The 20,703-nt window shown below is 37.4% G+C and overlaps 1 protein-coding gene across 1 annotated transcript in view; it reads left to right on the forward strand.

Annotated features, from left to right (window-relative positions):
* The window catches only part of KCNN2 (potassium intermediate/small conductance calcium-activated channel, subfamily N, member 2), a 71,175-nt gene that overhangs the window by 41,148 nt on the left and 9,324 nt on the right, over positions 1 to 20,703 (forward strand). Inside the window, exons 5-6 of the mRNA XM_010568448.1 lie at positions 5,899 to 6,013; positions 20,005 to 20,115. Of these exons, the coding sequence (XP_010566750.1) occupies positions 5,899 to 6,013; positions 20,005 to 20,115 (226 nt within the window). The remainder of the gene's footprint in view (positions 1 to 5,898; positions 6,014 to 20,004; positions 20,116 to 20,703) is intronic.

Genomic DNA, 20,703 nt, shown 5'->3' on the forward strand with positions numbered 1-20,703 from the left:
TACGGCATCAGGAAAACAAGGCAAGACCTTCACCAATGGAGGTCAAATAAAAGTTTGGTAGCCTTTGAAAAAAGGGCAATTAGTCCTTATTTCTTTACTGACAGGTTACCCATTGCCCAGGCATGGAGAGGTAGACACCTGACAGCAGCTAGGGCTTTAAATAATTTTAGGTCTTCACGCTTATGTTTAAACTGCAATTAATATTCAAGAATAATGATAAAATTTCTTAAACTATGTCATCTCACCCTTCTATTTTTGTGTTGATTTCTCTCTCTCCTCTGTCCTCTCGTTTTCTTTTAGATTATTTTTTCCACCCATCTTAGGTAACATAGTAACATATGCTACTTATGTAATGATATTTAACATTTCTCTGGTGGATTTATTAGTTTTCCATAAATAGTCCACAAATGCTCTTAATAGAAAAATCATGAACATTTTGACCCCTGTAGAAGCAATCCAGATAGCTTACTCGCTTCCGTTGCTTTTGGTTGAGTTCAGAACTGCTACTGATGTGAGTCTGTCTGTATGAAATCCAGATGTTTGCCATGGTCTTTTCATGAAGCGATTTTTATGACAAGAACATTTTTGCTGCTGTTCATAAATATTTGAGGGATGTCAACAGACATGTTAGAAAAAAGACAAGGAGTGACATGCACTTTTCAAGCTGCCTTTTTGATCCTAAACCCATCAAGGCAGGCAAAATTTCTTCTGTTGACTTCATTAGACTAGGAGTCGGCCCCACCGTTCCTTCCAAGTGCTGTTGTGGTTTTCTTTTTTCTTTTTCTTTTAAACAGGAGGAAGTGAGAAGGACTAAAAAGACCTGTCTATTATCATCACTATTTTAACAGATAAAAAGCTGCCAGTACCTACCATCTGACACTTAGTAACAGAATGGCCTGATACTGTGGGAGAGCTCTAATAGCTGGTTAGATCAATCAGTGTCTCAACAGTCTTGAAAAGTTTCTGATTTAATGGGCTGAGCCTGCTTCCAGCTGTTATTAGTCTAAAAGTTTTTAAGGTTTGACAAGACTAAATTCAGCCTAGATTGCCATTGTAGTGCAGGCCAGGAATTTCTTCATGATTGTGGTAAAACCAGGCCATTTTCGTCCCTACAAAAAGGGTAATTTTTAAACTGTTTTTTTAGTTCTTTCCTTGACTTGTTCAAGAAAGCAAACCCAAAGATGGCAGAGTTATCAGAGGCTGTCCATGGAGGCAAGATAAACTGAAATGAAGCTGCTAAATGTGAATTAATGCACCAGTGGTCAAGCTTAATGTTATACTTGATTTATTCATCACTTTTTAAAATGAATGTGGCTTAGATGTCAAGATGTCAATGTGTGATAACTGTGTGCAGCTAAAAAGCAGATGTTTTACTAGTTAAATGAAAGGTCATCAAATATGAACATAGTTCTGAAGGAAAGCAGTACTGAAAATCATGATACCTATAGTGAAACCAGAAGAAAAGGACTGCTGTTTGATAAAGAATCTGGAATATTGCTTTGACAACACAAGCCACTACAGTATTGTCAGCTGAGGGATGTATTTAAGTCTTCCTGAAATGAATGATAAAACTCCCACTCAGTTTGGCTTGGGAAGGAATCAAGCCATGCTATTTTTGCACAAATCTAACCATTCAGCTATTTTTGGTTTAAATTAGAGTAGTCTCAGGACTTACATATGCTGGTTGGTGAGAACTGGATGGTGGTGTTTCACAGGATAAGGATTGCCTGGTGAGTAGCGTGTTCCAGCAGCAGCACTGCCTGCCTGCTAGCACATTCCTTATTAGAGAAGGAGAGAAAAAGTGATAAATAATACTTATGCCTGTGTGACTTCAGCCAAGGGTTTTCCTACCTCAGGGGAATACATAGCTTTTCTAAATGACCCTTTATTCTGCTGCCATGTGAGGCTGGATGTGATCCAGAAAATCAACCTGTTTATAGCTGCAGATTTAACACAATTAAATACTGGCTCTTAACTTCAAGTGGCTCACTGTGTTTCTAGTGCAAGTTTTTATTGACTAAGAATAGTGGGCTTTAAATATTTAAATAAATATTTTTGTAGTAATTAGAATATAAAAAATCAAAATCTTTATAAAAAAGAAAAATGTTTACCAAACTAAAGATTAATGACAAAAAGCTTATGTTTGGGAATTTGGTTGGTAATGACTGGATTTTGCTTTGTGTGGAACTTGTTGCTGAAAGGAAATCTTCTTTTTCTTTACTTCCTGAGCTTTTGGGTTTCTGAGCTGTTCATGGTACAGTATTTTCCTGTCAGATTTCAGAGCTCTGCGATACAGAGTGAATGGATAGTTAGGAGAACTGCAGTTGCATTCTGGAGAGTGTTACACCCAAGCTGTCTTTCACAGTCCAGCTGGAATGAGATGTTTGTAGTGGCTGATGATGACTGACAGTAAGCGAGACAGCTCTGCTCCAGCTGTTCATGTGGACGGCTTTTCTCCTCTCTGTAATGTACATTGCAATTGGCTCTGCTGGGGGTAGTCTTAACAGCAAAGTGAAAAACACAGTGACAGGAATGACTTTTCTTAGGTCTTCTGGTGGCTTGAGTGCAACACAGTAGAGGTGCACTAATGGAAAAACATGAGAAAGTTTAACTTCTGCTGTGTTCATTTTACTGTTCCCTGCATAAAGGGAGAAGTTCAGTCCTTAGGGCTGTGATAACTTCAAAAGCAAGTCAAAAAGGCAATGAGTAGATTACTTTTCCCCTCCTCAAAACAAAGCAAAATGCCTCCAATGCTCATTTTCAGCCATTCCCATGGCTGTATAAATAAGATGTTGCAATTTCTACTTCTTTAAGAAAATGTTTTTCCTGTTTTGATATAGATGTAGTAATTTGCTACCTGATTGTGGACGCAGGGTAGCCAAAGACTCCCCTGGCTTTGCTCATTCAGGCTTGAATCCCAAGCAATGGTGGTGCCTAATGGCACAGCAGGGCACTTGGAAGTGTATACTGGCACAACTGTAATCTTATGAAAATCAGAAGGCTGTAGGCGTGTACTAGAATTACTAACCCCAGAGATTCAAAAATCATGAGTGACGTTACAAAAAACAAAGACAAAACAATCCACCTTCCTATAAACCTGGCATAGAAGTGATGAGATTATGAGGACAGTAACACCCTCGCACTGCCCACCCTTTTAGATTGTCTCTGTTTTACTTACAGATTATTAACTTGAGAATTCACTCCTTCAACTTTTCCTGTAAAGTTGTGAAAGAAAGAGTTTTTTGGTTTTGTTGGAAGATGAAATTAGGTTGTAATTGGCATCCTTTGCCATGCTTGAGCAGTTGAGCCCATGGGGGGGTACAAAGTATCTGTTGTTTCTTAGTCACAGTAAAGTAATAAGTATTGATGATGATTTTTAAATTAAGTGTGCACCATTTGATTGCTGAACTATAAGCTTAAAATCACAACCAGATGAAATATTCAGAATAGGAAATCCAAGAGTGCTGAGCTAAGAAGATAAAAGCATTTGAACAGGTCCTTGAATTGTGTTACTAAATATGGATGCGAATGGCTTTAATGAGTATTTCATCTAGGGGACCTTACTAATTAAGATCCATGTCTCCAATGAAACTTGAAAAACTAATGTTGTGCTTTCTGAAATTTAACCCTATGTCACCTTTGTTAAATGATCTATGTATAGATTGGCTTGTGTGTTTCCTGGCATGGTTAAAGGAGGATAAATGGATAAAGACTCCATTACCTTTTCCCTGTATTGTTTAAGGCTTAAAAGAGAGGGTTTGGCATTCTTTATGTGAAACTGGTGTTTATTTCAGGAACTTACTGAGTTGTATTTGAATGTTCTGTTTTCAGTCATACCAAGATTTCTATAATTATCACCATGTAGGGCTGAAATTTAGTAAGGATGTAACTATTTGGACAAAATGTAGAAAAAAAATTAAAAAGCATTGCATTGCATTTTTGTCTTCATAGGAAAACTGTTTTCTATCTGAAGTGTGGAAATGGCCAGGTTCAAAACCCAAAGAGAGGCATTAAAGAAATGTATTGTAAATGTTTATGTAAGCATTTGTTGGTATTTAACTGAATTGCTAACCTTAGAATATGTGTTGTGGCTTTAGTGCACTTCCGTGAAGCTCATCCAAAGCCTATGGGTCATATCACTTACATGGTACTCTGTAGGGACTTGCATGTTACATAGGCTTTCTTCTTGCCTCCTAGAAGAGGTGAATATGTCTCTCTCGTTGCATCCATGTATTTCACAGACATTATTTGCTAAGTGTAATCTGTAACATTTAGTGCAGACTGGAAAAAAATCAATGTCAGATCTCTTTTTGTTGTGCAGAGCTCTGTGGTCATGAGTTAAATCAAGTTTGCTGTCGTTCTTTTTACTACTCTTGTTGCTGTGGTAGTTGTCATTTTCTGTGTCACTGTCATCCTTACGAGCTCCAAATGTGGGCTGTTACTGCATTGTTCTAGGTGCAGAACAAAAAATCTTCGAAAGATTGCATAAAGTATGTGAGAAAGACAACAGTGACACCAGGAGAGAGAGGAGTACAGTTTAAATGTGGAACAAACTTCTTTGGAGTGATTGCTGTAGTCTCTGGCAGTCAGAGTTTTTAGGTTGTTGTAACCATCAGGGCATAGGTGGGACTTTGAAGAAGGCATTTTGCAGATATATATAGCAAATATCTTGCAAATGAGAGAATAGGGAATTTCCTGAGACTGCCTTTGTGCTCACTGCATTCCTGCTCCACCATGGAGACTGTGGTCCAGAAAGGAAGAACACTGAAGTAATACTTTTGGTTGTGGAAAGCAGGTTGCTTATGGATTTGTGAACTAATTTCCTAATGGCCCTCTGTGAGACTCGGATTTAGGGACTGGCTAAAATAATACACTTGAGGATCCAACAGCATAGATAGCTAACCTGAGTCTTCACAGCAGCTGTGGGGGTTATTGCAACCTTGAGGCTGCAGTGGCTGCCACAGATAGTCTCTGTTGCAGAGCTACTCTGTCCAGGGAGCAAAATTCCACCTACTTTCAGCTATTAGACGTGTCCGTCCCTCCGTGCCCCCCCCCCCCGCCGAGTGAGTGGTGACAACAGGTTTTAGCCTTAAAATGTGTCCTTACGGCTTCCCAGTTAATTAGGTATATATGTCATGTGAAGACTAGATTATTCATCTGAAATTGTTTTCTTTGAAGGAAAAAATGAACATATTCCACTAAGACAACACTTAAAACTAAGTCAACAAATGACACATCAGGAAAGTACACTTAACAGCTGACTTACTTAACACAAAAGGGAGGGTTTGCTATATTTAAGGCAAAGATCTTTTGTTGATGATAAATAGAGTGGCATACTTTTCTATTTATCTTGAAAATGTTGAAGGAGAGGGAAGATCTTAGGTTGTCTAAGTCAGCATTTACATGATAGTTCACGATTAGATTTCCAATCACAGACTTGTGTTTAGCCCAAGGAGATGGAGATGTGCTCTGCTGTCTGCTTGCCCACACATCATTTTCTGACTTTCATGTTTGCCTCAGACTGCAGCAACTACAGTAGACTGGTGTCTTACGCCACTGCAGAGGATTAGCAGAAGTTGTACCCCTGATTAAGAGATTCTATTAAAAAATGAGGTTTCTGCTATTTTAATAATAAGAACAGAATACTCAATTATAAACCACCTCTACTACTGGTGCTATTGTTGTACCTTCTGTTTCTTTACTGCTGATGTAATTGTATTTGAGGTTTTTTTAATTCCTTAATAACGGCTTTTTAAAAGCAAATAACTGTAGAATACAAGGATGGTTCTTGACCAGTTAATGCAAATTCTTTCTGACAGCACAAAAGTTTAACAAAAGTTTTCATGACAAAGAAATTGTTTTTCTTTTCAGGTACCACGATCAACAGGATGTTACTAGCAACTTCCTTGGAGCAATGTGGTTGATTTCAATAACTTTTCTATCCATTGGATATGGTGACATGGTACCTAATACATATTGTGGGAAAGGAGTCTGTTTACTCACTGGAATCATGGTAAGTGTTTCTGAATTTATTCACTGGATATTAAGTTTGCTGCAATTAATCCTGAACTTGTAGAAATCATAAAGAAATATTTATTTGCTGGCTTGTAGAGTACATATACTTACTCACACCATTCCTATGGTCTTTCATTCCTGGTAATGGAATGGAGGGTTTTTCTTTAGGTAAAATTTAGCAGCTGTGTAATGAAAAACAGAGAAATAAATTCCACCCTGACATAATTTGCAGATTCAAAATCTCAATAGAGTCTTTCATTAAATGTTAAGGTATCAAGTTTTCTCGATTATCTTTGGACATGTGTAATTGGACCAGTACTAATAATGAATCCCTCGTTCTGACTTTTGTTTCTTAAAGTTAAGTTACTCGCAAACAAAGAAATGTGATGGTGGCTAATATGCTAAAGCATTTTGCTTGAGCATAGTTTTCTACTCTATTTCTTATAAGTCTAATAACGTACTACCCATAGCATTCCATTGCTGTAAGTGGATTTGCGTAGTGCAATTTTCACTATAAGAGTTTTTGTTACCATTGATACAATGCAGCAATTGTTAGTGCATACATATTCAGTATATATTTATTAACTGTACTTCATGTCTGGTTTTAACTTTTCTGTATTGCACCATTTGGTCAAAGTTAGGCAGGGAATAAGGTGATGTGTTATAATATCTGGGAAATTTACACATATATACACTAAATTAGAAGTAAAAAAGCTCCAGGCTCTGCCACTTTTACTTGTATCAATTCCTGTGTAAGTGTCCCTGTGAATGTGAAGGGCAGAATGAGCATCATATATACTGTATATAACAGTAAGATACATATTTGTTTCTGAATTTTTGCCATTGATTATAAGTAATTCAGCTCCAATATCTACCTCTGTTAAAACAGGTATATTGGGATTATGGCTGAAAGCAATCAAATAGTTGCCCCTTTTGAACAGGTGTTTTAGTAAAATTTTCATTTATAAGAGTGTACTTTTTGTCCAAAGAATAAAATAAATCAATTCAATTTTGTGATGTTGAACAATTTTTTTCAAATGTCTTTTTTTTTTTTTTTTAAAAAAAAACATCTGACAGGTTTCAGGTCATTGGCCTTTACTGAGAAAGACTTCCAGTACATTTTGCCAGTGGTGGCAAATGCATATCTCCTTACATACAGAGTTTGCAATACAGAGTTTGTACAGGCTGAAAGCAGAGGAATGACTCAGAAGGCTTTTTTAAAGGCTGTTGGCTAAGCTCACATCTGCCATCTTCTGGGGTATTTGCCTTTGCTCTTTCTGAGCTGGATTTTGGTGCCAGAGAGAATAAAACATGGTCATAAGTTCATTAGGAAAAAAGGAGGACAAACAGTATATATTGCCACGAGGATGTACAGAATGGGGACAGAACCCTGGTACAAAGCTTTCCTTCCTCCCAAGCACTGTTTAGAAATAAGAAGCAAATACTTGAAGATGCAGGTACAGATTATTTTGTTCTCTCAAATTATTCAGCACTTTTCAGCATTTCATTACGGGAAAAAAACTTACAGTAACAGAAATCTAGGACCTTCAAAGGCCTGAAAAAGTGCAATGAGAACAGTAGTTTTGATACTAATCATCCATAGGTTTCACACTGCTATTGCATTTATGCTAGTGCAAATGATAGCAGTATCTGGACTGTTACTTTGAATAGCTGTGGGTAGGCTTATGATTTTATTATGATGAAAACAAGGTAAAAATAAAATCAGAAAAACAGACTCCAGATTGTTGCAAATGTTATTCTATATGCCTCTGAATGAACCACACAGAAGCTGAAATTATAAGATGTATTTGTCATTTTGCTTATGACAGCAACATTTGGATTCAGATGTAAAATTATTTATAGCGGTTGCTTCCATTGCTTTGGTGAAAAACTAAAGTACTGATTAATACTTACCATTTGCACACATAGAATTTCTTTTTCACAACTGAAACAAGATTCTGTTGAAAATTAGACTTATAAAATGTATGGATAATACACACCTTCATGTCTTTGATTGTTTTTTATGAGGGTCCAACCAGAATCTCATGGTAATGAGTTTGGGATAAATACCTCCAGAGACAGAAAGCATTCTTAACCAAAAAACAAGCCAGGTAGCTAGTGTGTGTTGACAGGTAAAACAATACTGAAAGCCTGACCCCTAATTACATTTTTAAGGACACCCATGGTATGCATTTGGCAAACATCACCTTTGAGAAAAACATTATGGAGCAATCGGAGAAAGTCAGATTTGAAATTACTCTTTTTTTTTCTTTTTTTTTTTTTTAATAAAGGATCTGAAAGATATGAAGTATGAAACAGTGAACATAATAATGAACTATCTTCCAGCCTAACCTGCAATACTAAAAAGCTTACAGGTGTTGAATAGAATTCTTTAAAACCAGCTACTCTTCTGAAACTTGTACAGTAACTAATTGTTTGTTGTGGAATAGATAAGATCCTAAAAGAACAGACTTACTGATTTTTATTTCAATAGGAGTGGTTGATGGTCTAATTAAAAGATACAACTGGATAATTGTTGAATGAATGTAACAAATAAAATGAAACCGTGTATGTGATTTTAAGAGGGAAGATGTAACTCCCTCGCATCTGAAGTAGCAAATACATTGTTGGATTGGTGTGATCAATACCAAATACCGCTGAGTTTTTGCTTTCAGATAATGTCCCTGCTTAAAAAGAGTGGAAGGGAGAATAAATAGAAGTACTTGTGAATACAAGAGTAGTTACACAGCCCACTGAAGAGTTAATATTGACTTTGCAAAACTGGTGGCCCATGGAGGGGTCCTTTGGTGTCTTGACCCCAGTGAAGGGAGAGTGCAGGTGCCCTGGCTGTCCTCCCACTTCTGCCTCAGGAGCTGCTTTCTGTGTGATGGAAATCGGACTGCTCAGGCTGAACCCTGTGTTGTGCTCCAGCCTGGGAAGTAGACTTTATGCAGTCTGCTGATGGCACCAAGTTGTCCTGGCTATTGAAACTGCAGCTACTGCAATCTTGAGGCACTGGTTCAAGTGATGTCTTTTAAATTCTGCAAATGCACACTTCTGGAAAATAGAAAAATCTTTACGCTTTTTCAGACTATACCAAAAGGAAAAAAGCCGAAGAAGTCTGATTAATGTATTAGAATTAAAAAAAAACAAAACCAAAAACAAACTGTGAACAAAGAAGGCAAATAGTGGAAAACTATGCACTGTCATATTGAACAATTTAGGGTTTGACCTTGCAAAGCACTTAAATATGTGAAACATTAATGAAAATACTGACACAGTGCAATATGGAGTTTGTGGCAGGCATTAATGCAGAGACGCTTCACAGACAGGCAAATGAAACTGAACTGGGTACCTCAACTCGATTATGTATCAGTGTTTTTCCAATGAGATTTCATTAAACAGCAATAGTAGACTATGGGCCTAGTGGACTATAAATCAGATAGCAAATGTGTCCTCTGTCCTCTGTATACATTAGCTAGGTCTGCAAGAGTGTGATGGATGGATAGAAATATGAGTGCTGTCACTGTTATCGGAACTGGATATAGAGAAGATTGGGAGACCTATGGCATCTTCATCATGCCATGCAGTTCATCAGAGTTTTGTCTGCCCACTGAAGATGCCATCCGTGGTTGTCAGTGCACAGCCAAGCAGATCTCTCAGATCCTGGTCAGCAGGCTGAGCTCAGCTACAGGTGGAGCACTTTGTGCTGGTGCTAAGTGGACCTGCTTATATAGGCAGCACTTCGACCTCCTTAATGCCTTTTTGGAGTTAGGGCCTTAGAGTGATTTGCCAAATTTTCCTTGCTTTATGAGGAGTATAATGAAGTTAGCAAAAATTTAAAGGAAGGAAGTAGAAACTGGTAGAAGTCAAAGGAGGGGGCAAGTGTGAGAAGGTATGAGAAGATACATAATTATTGACTGTGAGATGGATACTTTTTATGGATCTTTTTAAGCTCTTGTACCTATGCAAGATAAAATAATGGCAATCCATTCTTCCAACTCCAAATATAAGGTTTTCTTGCAAGGTTTGGGAAGGACTCTTTTCCTTTCACATCCAGCATTATGTGGTGAGCTAGTGCATTTATGGTATGATGCAAAGTTAAGGATGCAGAATCTTCCTGCAGAGCCAACTGCCAACAGTTAGAAGCAGACATGCAGAACTAGTAGGTCAAACCTATGTTGCTACAATAAAATGGATGAGTTGCAATTTTTCTGTCACAGGATGTGCAGGGTGGTTGGCTATAGCTTGGATGAAGATTGCTTTGAATGAAATAGCTGTTATTTCACAATGTCTGCCTTCCTAATGCTGACAGTGCAGCTTAAATGCTTCTGGTATTGAAATGAACTCCAAAGAGATAGTTAAGCCTATGAAAGAACCAAATAAATTAGTGAAGTTTTCTTAAATTTACATCATAAAGGTGGACAAGATTAGATGTTTCTTTTGGAAAATTTTAAAGTAGCATCTTTTAACTACAGGATTTGAACACCACTCATATAAGTGAAGAATTCTTATTAGAGTAGTCACAATGCAGTCAATGTGTACAATCTGGCCTTACAGACACTAGTTTTTATTAGTTCTAAATCATGAATCAAAAATTAATCAGATCTGATTTTAAAGCTTCTTACACTGCAGCTTTTAATGTCCTTGCGGAAGTCTGCAGTTAGTTCAAAAGAATCACAATTCCTTTCCTATGCATCATGAAAAAAGTGACAGGGATGAGGTGCTTTTGCTATGAGGATAGAGGACTCTTCATGTAAGGTTAAATTGTGGTGTTTGTGCATACAGTTTTGTGTCAGACTCAGCCTGGTCTTACCAACAAATACAGAGAACTGTCTACAGGAGGAACATGACACCTACAGTGGTGTAGTTTTCATCCATATGATTTTTGTTAGTAGCAAAATCTGAACTGTAACATCTTTGAAATTTAATGGTTACTAGATTGTAAAAAAAAGAGAAAAAAGTAGATTCTATCTGCATAGTTAACATTGGCTGCAGATCATCTAGGATGATTCCTGAAAAAGAGAAAAAGAAGGTAAACATCAGATTTGAGCAATGAAATATGAAAATTATTTTATAGAACTTTCTATGGTTAATGTACAAAGAGGTCATAAACTATTTTGCATAATAATGCCTAAAAATGTGGGAATTTTTATGAAAACATTTGTTTACACTGTTTAATTCTGTAATGAGTTGCAGAAACACATAACTGTTTATGAAACACAGTAATGTATTTTGAATTACACTCAAAGAACTGAAAAGGTCTGATTAATATGCTGCTTTGTGAGTAGATAAGTATGGGTGAACTGATAGAAGCAACTCAATTTACTGTAATAACAGTAAAAGAATAATGGATTGTATTGCTATTTAAAGGTTTACCTTGAACAGTTTGCATATGTATCAAGAATCTATAGTATTTTTATAATTTCTAGTATGTGGTGGTAAAAGGTCAGAGCAGCGTGGTGAATAGTTTCACGGATAAGAAGCCTACTAGAGGAATTTAAAAAATCTAGAACACAGCTCAGTTTTTAGTTCCCCAAGAGTACAGGAAAATATGAAAAGTGTTTCATACAAATTGGTAGCATCTTGGTTCCATGTGTCAGATATATGGTAGAATTTAATTCAGTTGGTTCTAAGAATAATAAATGTAAGTGACGTCAGGATTCAGAACAGATAGTGTTTATTCCTTCTAACATAATACAACCTAACTGGACAGTGTGTCAAGCAGAAACGTAATATGGAGAAGACAGTTCATGATGCTTGAATTATCAGGGTTGAAGCTATTAAAAGTTGGGCTGTTCAGAAATTCTTCAGCTCCTCTACTATTGTTGTTCCAGCACACCAGATTGCCAAAGTTGAACCTTTCAGTAAGGAACAAACATAGTTTGGGATTATTTTATGGCTATGGCTTGTTGGGATGAAATTTCTAACTGAAGTAAAGAAAAATAAATTATCAAAATTGAGTTGAGAAGCTCCAGAGAGTGATCCCTGAAGTAGTGGCAGTTAGGGCAGTAATCTGAAATGTGAGGGAATGGCAGAGGCTCTACCTCCATTTGAGTAAACAAAATCTCCTGGCAGGTGTAACGTTGTTTTAGAATTAGAAAAATTAAGGGAAAAAACCTCCCTTGGAAGGTCTTCAGTTCGTACCAGTAGAGCAGGGAAAGTTTTGAAGTGTCAGAGGCCAGGGGAACTGTTTCCCACTTAGGTCTAGCTAGGAGTTACAGATGCATTTCAGCAAGTTCAAAGACAGTTAGTTCCTGCCTGGAATGAACAGCAATTGTCCCATGATATCTTTGTTTACATAGATATTATGGCAGCTGATGACTGTTACAGTAAAACTTCTGCTTTGTTTTGAAAAAATGTAATATCATCTGCAATAACTTCAGATTTAAAATGCAATTTTAATATACTTTCACACGTATTCTCATGAAACTTCTGTATTTACAAGACAGGTGTTGGACAAGAACATCATCGGTAGCCGTCATCCTGAATTATTAAAGTCATGTTTCCCATCAGCCTTGTAGTCTGTTGAGCCTGCTCATTTAGTGAGATCAGATTTCACCTTCTCACTCAGCAAAAAGGGGTTTTGCACATTGATAGAAACCGTCTTGATCTCCAGGAGTTTTTTAGCTGTTATGACCACTGAAGGTTTCCTGGGAGCCAAGCCACCAGGGTGCATCTTGGGCTTCTCGGAGTTAACACTACTATCATTTGTAGGTTCCCCTGCAGAAGAGAGATTGTCTTCACTTTATAAATCAGCATTTTCTGTGCTGTCCCAGAAGCCTTTCTTGGTACCCAGCTTGCATTACTCAAGAAAAGGAGTTTACTTCACCCCCACTATGATTACCCATTACTGCATCTGAGAGTATTTAATCAATTTCCTATGTCTGTATAACATTTAATGCTCTTCATAATTTTTATTTTTGCAACATTGCTAAAAACCTTATGAGCTAATTAGAAGTAAAGGAATCTGGTCATCTGCTGTTGTATAGATTAGAAGTTTAAATGTTGCAATAAAATTCTAGCTGTGGCGCAGACAAACTCCGCTGAAGACAATAGTAGCCAGGCAAATATTGAATATATGAAAGTATAAATAATGGAAAACTATTTTAAGTCACCTTTTTGGCTGTGATGGAATAGTTGTCCTATTACTCATCCTGTTTTGTTTCTGTGTTGCAGTTACACATCTCTCCCAGTAAACAATGACAAATGCAAAACCACATTTATACAACACCATTTCCTTAGCCTCTGTCTGTCTTGTGGATGGATTCCTCCCTCAACTTTTGTATTGCTTGTTTTGGAGAGGTTTTGTTTACTTCAAGCAAGATTTTTTTTTTTTCCCCTGCCCTGGTGGACCTCTAAGTCCACCTTCTAGAGACCCAAATGAACAAAATGCCTGTTTAAATTCTTACAGGATTTTCATTTTACGCAGAGCAGCAGGAGGAATGTTGTGCCTTTTCTGGTGCAGAGCTAACTTTCCCACCAGAACCATATGTCTGCAAAGCATACCTTCTCTCTCCCTCAGTGGATCCCAAGGGAAGTGAGCAAGAAATGTGGCAACTGCCTTCTTTCAGCTACAGGCAAGTATAGCAGGACATTTTTGTGACCACTACAGCGCTACAGACTGCACTTCACTTCCAGTCCAGTACACCAAAGCTGCCAGGAGACTTTCAGCTGAGACGCTGATACAGCGTTGCTTCCTTTCTCACCATACAGGCATTTCCAGGCATACATATGACCTCCAGGTAGTTGCAGAAATGGCTCAATTCATTGTTATCTTGTGAAGTTATTTTGGAACCTTACCAAAGAAAGAACCAAGAGGAAATGCCAGAGGCATTTGCTTAGAGTACAGGGTTTCTCTGCTGACTAAATGCTGTTTTCAGTGCAGCTTATCAGCTAGTGCTAACCACTCTTTGCCTTAGATAACCCTTTAGTTGAAGAGTTGCAAGCACCTCTCTTTGGCTATCACTAAAACTGGGCCTTTACCAGAATGTTAGATGTAAATGCTAAACTTTATTTAAGCCTGAACTCTGCAGTTTTGCAATCAGTGTGTATTGCACCAGTGTGAACCCTGAGTCTTGGCACTTGTGAGCGGTAGGAAAGGCATTGTCTTCATCCAAATTTCATAGCCTCACCCTCACTGGATACTTTCGGCAACACCATCTTTTTCCCTCTAGCTGCCATGGCTATGTCTGCTGTGATTTGCCATGATGTGAAATTCTCTGCGGTAACTTTTAAGTTAGTCAGCTTTGGTCTGGCGGTTCTGATGATGACAGCAGAAAGCTCAGGGTGGGCTGCATCAGTGAAGAGGACAGAGGACTGTGATTAGACTGCTAAAGGCATCTCAGCTGGTATAGTATATAGTAAGTGTATTGATACATAATCTCGGCAAGCCACAGCAGGATCTGGAGGAGAGCAAAGGCAAAGTCAGGTCTAGTACTGTGATGTGTACGGTATAATTGGTTAATACAGACCTACCATCTATCTTTGTTGTTATTTATATTCTTGTAGCACTTCAGGACTCATAACACCTGATCCTGTTGATACCAGTACTGTATAAAGACAGTAGAATTATATATTCCAAATTCCTGAACAGTTTACCATCTCCATATAGCAAAGAAAGTGGGGAACAAGGAGGCATTATGTAGGATAAAAACAAGTGATCTTGGCACACCAGAATCTTAAGTACCTTCACTGATTTTGCTAGGCTTTGTAGTAAGTAAAATCCTAAAAAAGAAGGGGAGGAATTTGAAAGAAAACTATATATTAAATTTGTACGTGTTTCCAGGGAGCTTTTCCTAAGTCAAGAGATGATGCAAAGGATTTTGTCTGAAAGGGCTTATTAGAGCTCAAATGCATGAGATGGAAGAGCCTGGAGTCAAAAAATATTGCAATTGAGGACAAATGTTCTATATGTGATGCCACAGAGAAGGGAATCGATGGACAGAGCACAGTAACATAGTAAAAATGATGGGCAAAGAAAATAACCATTGCAGCAATCTCTGATATGGCTAAGAAAGAGATAAATTTGCTTTCTTAAAGCAGATGAAAGGAAGCTTGCAGTAATTCAGAACTAAGTACCAAGGGGAGAGACTGTGCAGACAGATAGGGAAAGTTCTAGTTTATGATGCCTAAGGGTAAAGTGAAAGATAACACCAAGTAATAGTTATTTTGTTCTGAAGGGTGTGTTTAAGCATTTGTTAAAGTTGCTAAATTTAAAGTGTAACTTAAAATACAATGAATTTCACCTTTCTTCTCTTGCTGTTTTCGGACAGTGTGGGCTTGACGTCAAAAAGCCAATGCCTGTTGACATTTTATTTTTTCCCTCAACTTAGTCCATTCTCCCATTCGTTTTCTAAGGAATATCAGTCATCATTTAGGCATGTGTAACTGAGAAAATAATTAGCCTACTAGTGTTTAACAAATACCTAAGTATATATGTGAGTCAGATATCCACATACACTTATTTCTATCAGGGCAACTCACTTTGGATTCTAGGCAGCAAAGAGGGTACTGAAGGAGGGCTTTCATGGACTATTGCTTACCTGCATGAGCATTTGAACTTAAGGCATCGTTCTTTGACCTGAACAGGAGCAGCATGTTTAGAATTTAAGATATGAAGAACATCCTAAAGTTGTTTGCAGACACATCAAAGTGTTTTCATACAGGATGGATTGACAGACAAGGGGAGTTCTGTCCAGCGTAAAAAGCGGCAGGCCTTATGCTTCAAGGTTGTACTGCTCACAAATGGAAGTTTTACATCACCGTCAGAGATCTGATGCCACTGCAGTCCAGTGTTTGTTGCTTTGCCCAGTTGAAAGACTGAGGATGTGTCATATGTTTGTTTTCAGACTCTTGCTTTTACTGAAGACTAATACACACCAGTTCATATCAAGCAAGAAATATCGTGCATTCAGGATGAGGTTCACGTGCCTGATCTTCAGATCCTTGCAAATAGGAAATAGGCATTGCTCAGCTCATTGGTGAAATCCTGGTCTTGTTGTTTTAGAGAAGCCCATTTTTAAATCTGTGATCCTTAAGGGCTTCTGGTTTAGTAGATAAGTTTGTTCAGCCTCTACATGCTTTCTGAAAAATAGAAAAATTCGGGTAGATCAGCTTTTAAAACTGGTGGTTGCTGACAAACCCTTGATCACAGAGTACTTGAAAGAAATCAGATTAATGGATGGTTAATTCTGTTATTACCTGTTTCCATTAAATGGAGCAAATGAGCAATATAGTAAAACTTTAACTTTGGCTTGCCCAAGTTGCTTACACCGTGTGTGTTGTAGTAATTTGTGTCGAGATTATTAACAGCTGTGTCTAAATTGTCAACACAGCTTGTAACTGTTCAATGCTTCATTTCATGTGAACACATAGAAAACTTTTCTGCATAGAAAAATAATTCTGCAATTTTGAGAAACCATGAAAGCAGAATTGTGTTTTTCAAATTTGCCTGAAATCACTGAAAACCTGAATAGTCAGCATCAATTAATTAAATTTTTTGGCCATTTTTTCCCTTTCTTGTGAAATAGGCTTGTTCTGATGTAAACAGTTATGAACATTTACTAACTAGCACAAACTGGTGCTTTTTAATTCTTTGAAATCTGACACTTGCTTTTTCATCTTTTACTTTAGCCACACTTTGAATGGACTGTTCAATGGGGTGGAAGTTGGTGGCTTTCGGATATATGTATCTCTAGCTAAAGCTGCAGTGGACTGATGAGGGAACATTATGAATATTTTTTCATTCTCTTTTTCCTCAAATTTTGACATAATGCAAGTCCTAAGCACCCTTAAAATCAGGGTGCTTACCAAGCCAAAATACACTACAATAACTCTGTAATGCAAAAGGTGGACGGGGGCTGACTGAGGAGTGCAAATTCCAAATAGAATTAATTACTGCTTTGATATTGAAAATATATACATTCCTGCCTTTTTAATTTCTTTTGTATTATATATAATTCCCCTGAAAGTTAAGCAAGAGCTTGAAGCAGTGGTTTAGTTTATTGTTTACTTCAAAACAGGATAAAAAGAATGATGTTGGAAATTATAAAATGCAATAATCAAATATAAGACTTTTTAGAGTTTTATTCTCAAAAGAGCCCTTCTTGCAGCTGAAATAATTATCGTGGTGCTTTTATGTAGCCTAAGTCATTTTAGTAAAAAAGTAGCTGCTGCATTATGTAGTATTGATTTTAAAAAAAGCCCTGAACATACTGGTTTTCATGTGAATCAGGATATTCAAAAACAGGGCAAGTATGATCTTACAATGCTACCGTTTTAAAGTAGCTGTATTGCCTCTATTTAATTTCCATAATTTGAATAATTCTCACTTTATTAGTATTTTTAAGGATGCTGAGATCTGTAGGGGAGCCATATAATAGTGCAGAGCACTGTAACTTAAAATATTAATTAGCATCACGTGCCTTAAGTGGAATTTCAATCTTATTTCTGTAAGCTGTTAGTTGTTTAGAGAATGAGCGTAATTTGTTCTCCTTCAAGGTACTGCAAAATGTAAACATGCAGATAGTAGAATACTTCCTTCTTTTGCAGAAATGATAAAAGAGCTCATTTTCATATCCTGAGATCTCATCATATCCCACAAAGCCAAGAGGGGTAACCTAAACCTAGAATATCTTGCTGTTGCAGTAAGCTGTGCTGGAGATAAGGAAGATAGCAGTGCATATACACTATAGAGGTGATTGTCATAGCTTGCCAGTGACAGTATTCTGCTGCTGCAGGCAGTTTCTTTCATGTGAGATATAAACCTGCTGTTTTTAACAGTGTTTGGCCCTTATAACTGCTGCGCCACTCTGAAAAAGCATGGGAGTTAATCTCAAAGGCTGGAATAATTTCAACTCAAACCATATTCCTTTTGTCTGTCACCATTCCTCTAGCCTTTTTGTGGGGGGCTAGGAAGGGGGACCTACGAGGTCCCCTGGTAACTTGGCATAAACAGCTGTTTTGTGCCATTTTGCCAGTGGTGTCTATATCAATAATCTCGTTCCATTTTAGCATTTTTGTTGTAAACAGGCAGAACTCAATCTATGTCATTAAATCAACACCTGGCCCCAGTTATCCGGACATACTGGGAGAAAAGATGTCTACTTTTCTCTCCATATTCTTGCTATTGTATGGGGTAATTATTTGCCTGCAGAGAAGTCTTCTACATATTAGCACTTCCCTCCTTCCCTCCTTCACAGAAAGGATACTAAAGGAGAGCTGTCTATTTTCTGGGGAGATAGGGCATGTACTAGAGCATCTCCTGCCTAGTCCTCTCCTCAGAAGGCTCGATGCATTTCTGAAGTGCTCAGCCTTGAGCTGCATTGGCTGTCTTCTTTTTTAACTCTTAGTGGGATGTGGAGAAGCAAAGGAACTTACTTACAGCCCCATTTTGACTCATCTCCTGGATTGGAGAACAGAAGGAGAGCAAAGCTAGAAAGCTTAGTATTGAGGATGGGAGAGAAGCAGGAAATGCAGCAAAATTACAAAGGACTTATTGAAGGGAATGTTGAGAGTGGTTGGGGATAGAAGCTGTGATAGGTGAGAACTAATTGCAGAGAATTAGGTGTTTGTGAGGGAGCAGATGGATTTCTTGGAACAATCTACCAGGGGAATGGAGAATTAATTAATTGGAGACTTTCACAAAATTCATTGGGTGCCTCAGTAAGTAAGCACAGAGAGCAGATTCATTTTTTTGAGGACACTATGTGAATAAGAGTTTCCAATGAGTTAATTTATTTTGCAGTCCCTATGTGTTTATTAGTGGAATTTGTATTTTGGAAACTAGATTCAGAGATTTCTTCTGGATTTTCTAGAGAGAGTAAGGCAGTTACAGAGGTGGGGAATGGAGAGAGAGTAAATGGGAGAAATGCAGAAAGAGTGGAAGAAAGCTCTGCAAATGAAAATGTGGTAAGCTTCAATGTGCAACAAGAGATTGTTTTATACTGGAGAGTAACTGACACAGGTGCAATAACAACTAGATCAGGTGATCTAGTAACAGCTAGGGTGAACCTGCAAGTTAAACACAGCCTCATATATTTAATGTGATTTTTGTACTTTTTAAAAAAGAACCTGTAAAGATTTGTTTTAAAAAAAAAAAGACTAAGGCAGCAGAATTTATTAATAATGTAAAGTAAATGATACCTCTAGATGTGTATAATAGACACTGCTTTTCATTACATGGCTCATTTTAGCCTCCTTTCCTTCCCCCCCCCCCTTCAAAAACATTTAAATTTGTAATGCTGATAAAGGCACTATTTCAAAGGGACAGGCACCTGCTGGCTTTGGCCTGTTGTGAACATGCATGTCAGTGTATATACATGCATACGCATACATATACACTGCACAAGTGAGAAAATTGATACCTTATCCAAGTTTTGAAGAAATGGTCTTATGTATGTGTGCTGTTTTAAATGGTAATAAGATAAGCAGAAATGCTACAGGAAAAGATCATTGAAGGACTCAGAGAGCAACAGGAAAGTATACTAAAGTGATTAAATACAAAATTTATTATTATTTTTAGGCCCTACAGAAAATCCTAAGAAGCTTTTCTCTTTTTGTATGCTAAATACTAATCTAATCTTATTTCCTCTTTAGCAATTGCTGTAACCTTGAGACAATTGTTAAGAACAGGGTATTCTGCATTTTTTTTACTAATATTCTGAGGTTTAGAAGTTGTTTTGATCCCCCCCCTTTATTTATGCACTAGAAGTGGGATGTGTTCAAATTTTCAACCCCTGCAGGAAAAAAAGCAGGACTTTTAAATGATGCTGCTCACAAATTATTTTGATGCCTTGACAGTTTACCAGCCTGTAATTACTGACTTTTCCTATTACTCTGAATGAAATAGCTGTAGCGTGTTCACTATATTTACCAGGGATGAATCACCTGATGCCTGCCATACTTCCACAGCAAAGGAGAAACTTCAATTAAAAACTCTGCAAAATGCAGTAGTAACATCTTGGGGGTTTGTTTTATTGTTTTCAGGGTGCTGGGTGCACTGCACTGGTGGTAGCTGTGGTGGCAAGGAAGTTAGAACTTACCAAAGCTGAAAAACATGTGCATAATTTCATGATGGACACCCAGCTAACTAAAAGAGTAAGTCACACTTTATATTCACAACTGAAAGGAAATGTGTGTTAATTTATTTCTGCATTTGTTTTCAATAGTCTCCTGCTCCATCCTCCTACTGAACTTTTTCACGGGTGCAATTTTGCAAGGAGGAGGAAGTAAATGCCTTGAGCTTTTCTCTGAATTGAGGGCAACTGCGAGTTCTCAGCAGACTCTGAGGATTTGAATACTCTTCTGTAGAGGGTCCTTGCACCTGAAAGATATTTGGTATAACCAACAGTTAAATTCTGTGAAACTAAAGACTTATATTAAACTAAAAAAAACTTTCACGCAGCATACGAGAATATATAAAATTTTTGTAGCTAAAATAGGTGAAATGACTGATACATACAAGAATTTCAAGCTATGAAGGATGTTCTTAAGACAAAGACATATTCATAGTTTGTGCGAGACAGTCCTTCCAGTTCCTTTGTGTACTCAGCACAGGGTTCACTTGCCGGCACACAGTACTGAAGTGCCTTGAAAGATGTTTGTAGAAAATAATATTTTTAGAAGATGTTATTTAAAAAAAACCCACGTAGAAATCATTAGAATTAATAAAAAGAAATTTTAAAG

Source organism: Haliaeetus leucocephalus, unplaced genomic scaffold (genome assembly GCF_000737465.1).
Source record: "Haliaeetus leucocephalus isolate CR32 unplaced genomic scaffold, Haliaeetus_leucocephalus-4.0 Scaffold241, whole genome shotgun sequence".
In the NCBI taxonomy this organism is placed as follows: Eukaryota; Metazoa; Chordata; class Aves; order Accipitriformes; family Accipitridae; genus Haliaeetus; species Haliaeetus leucocephalus.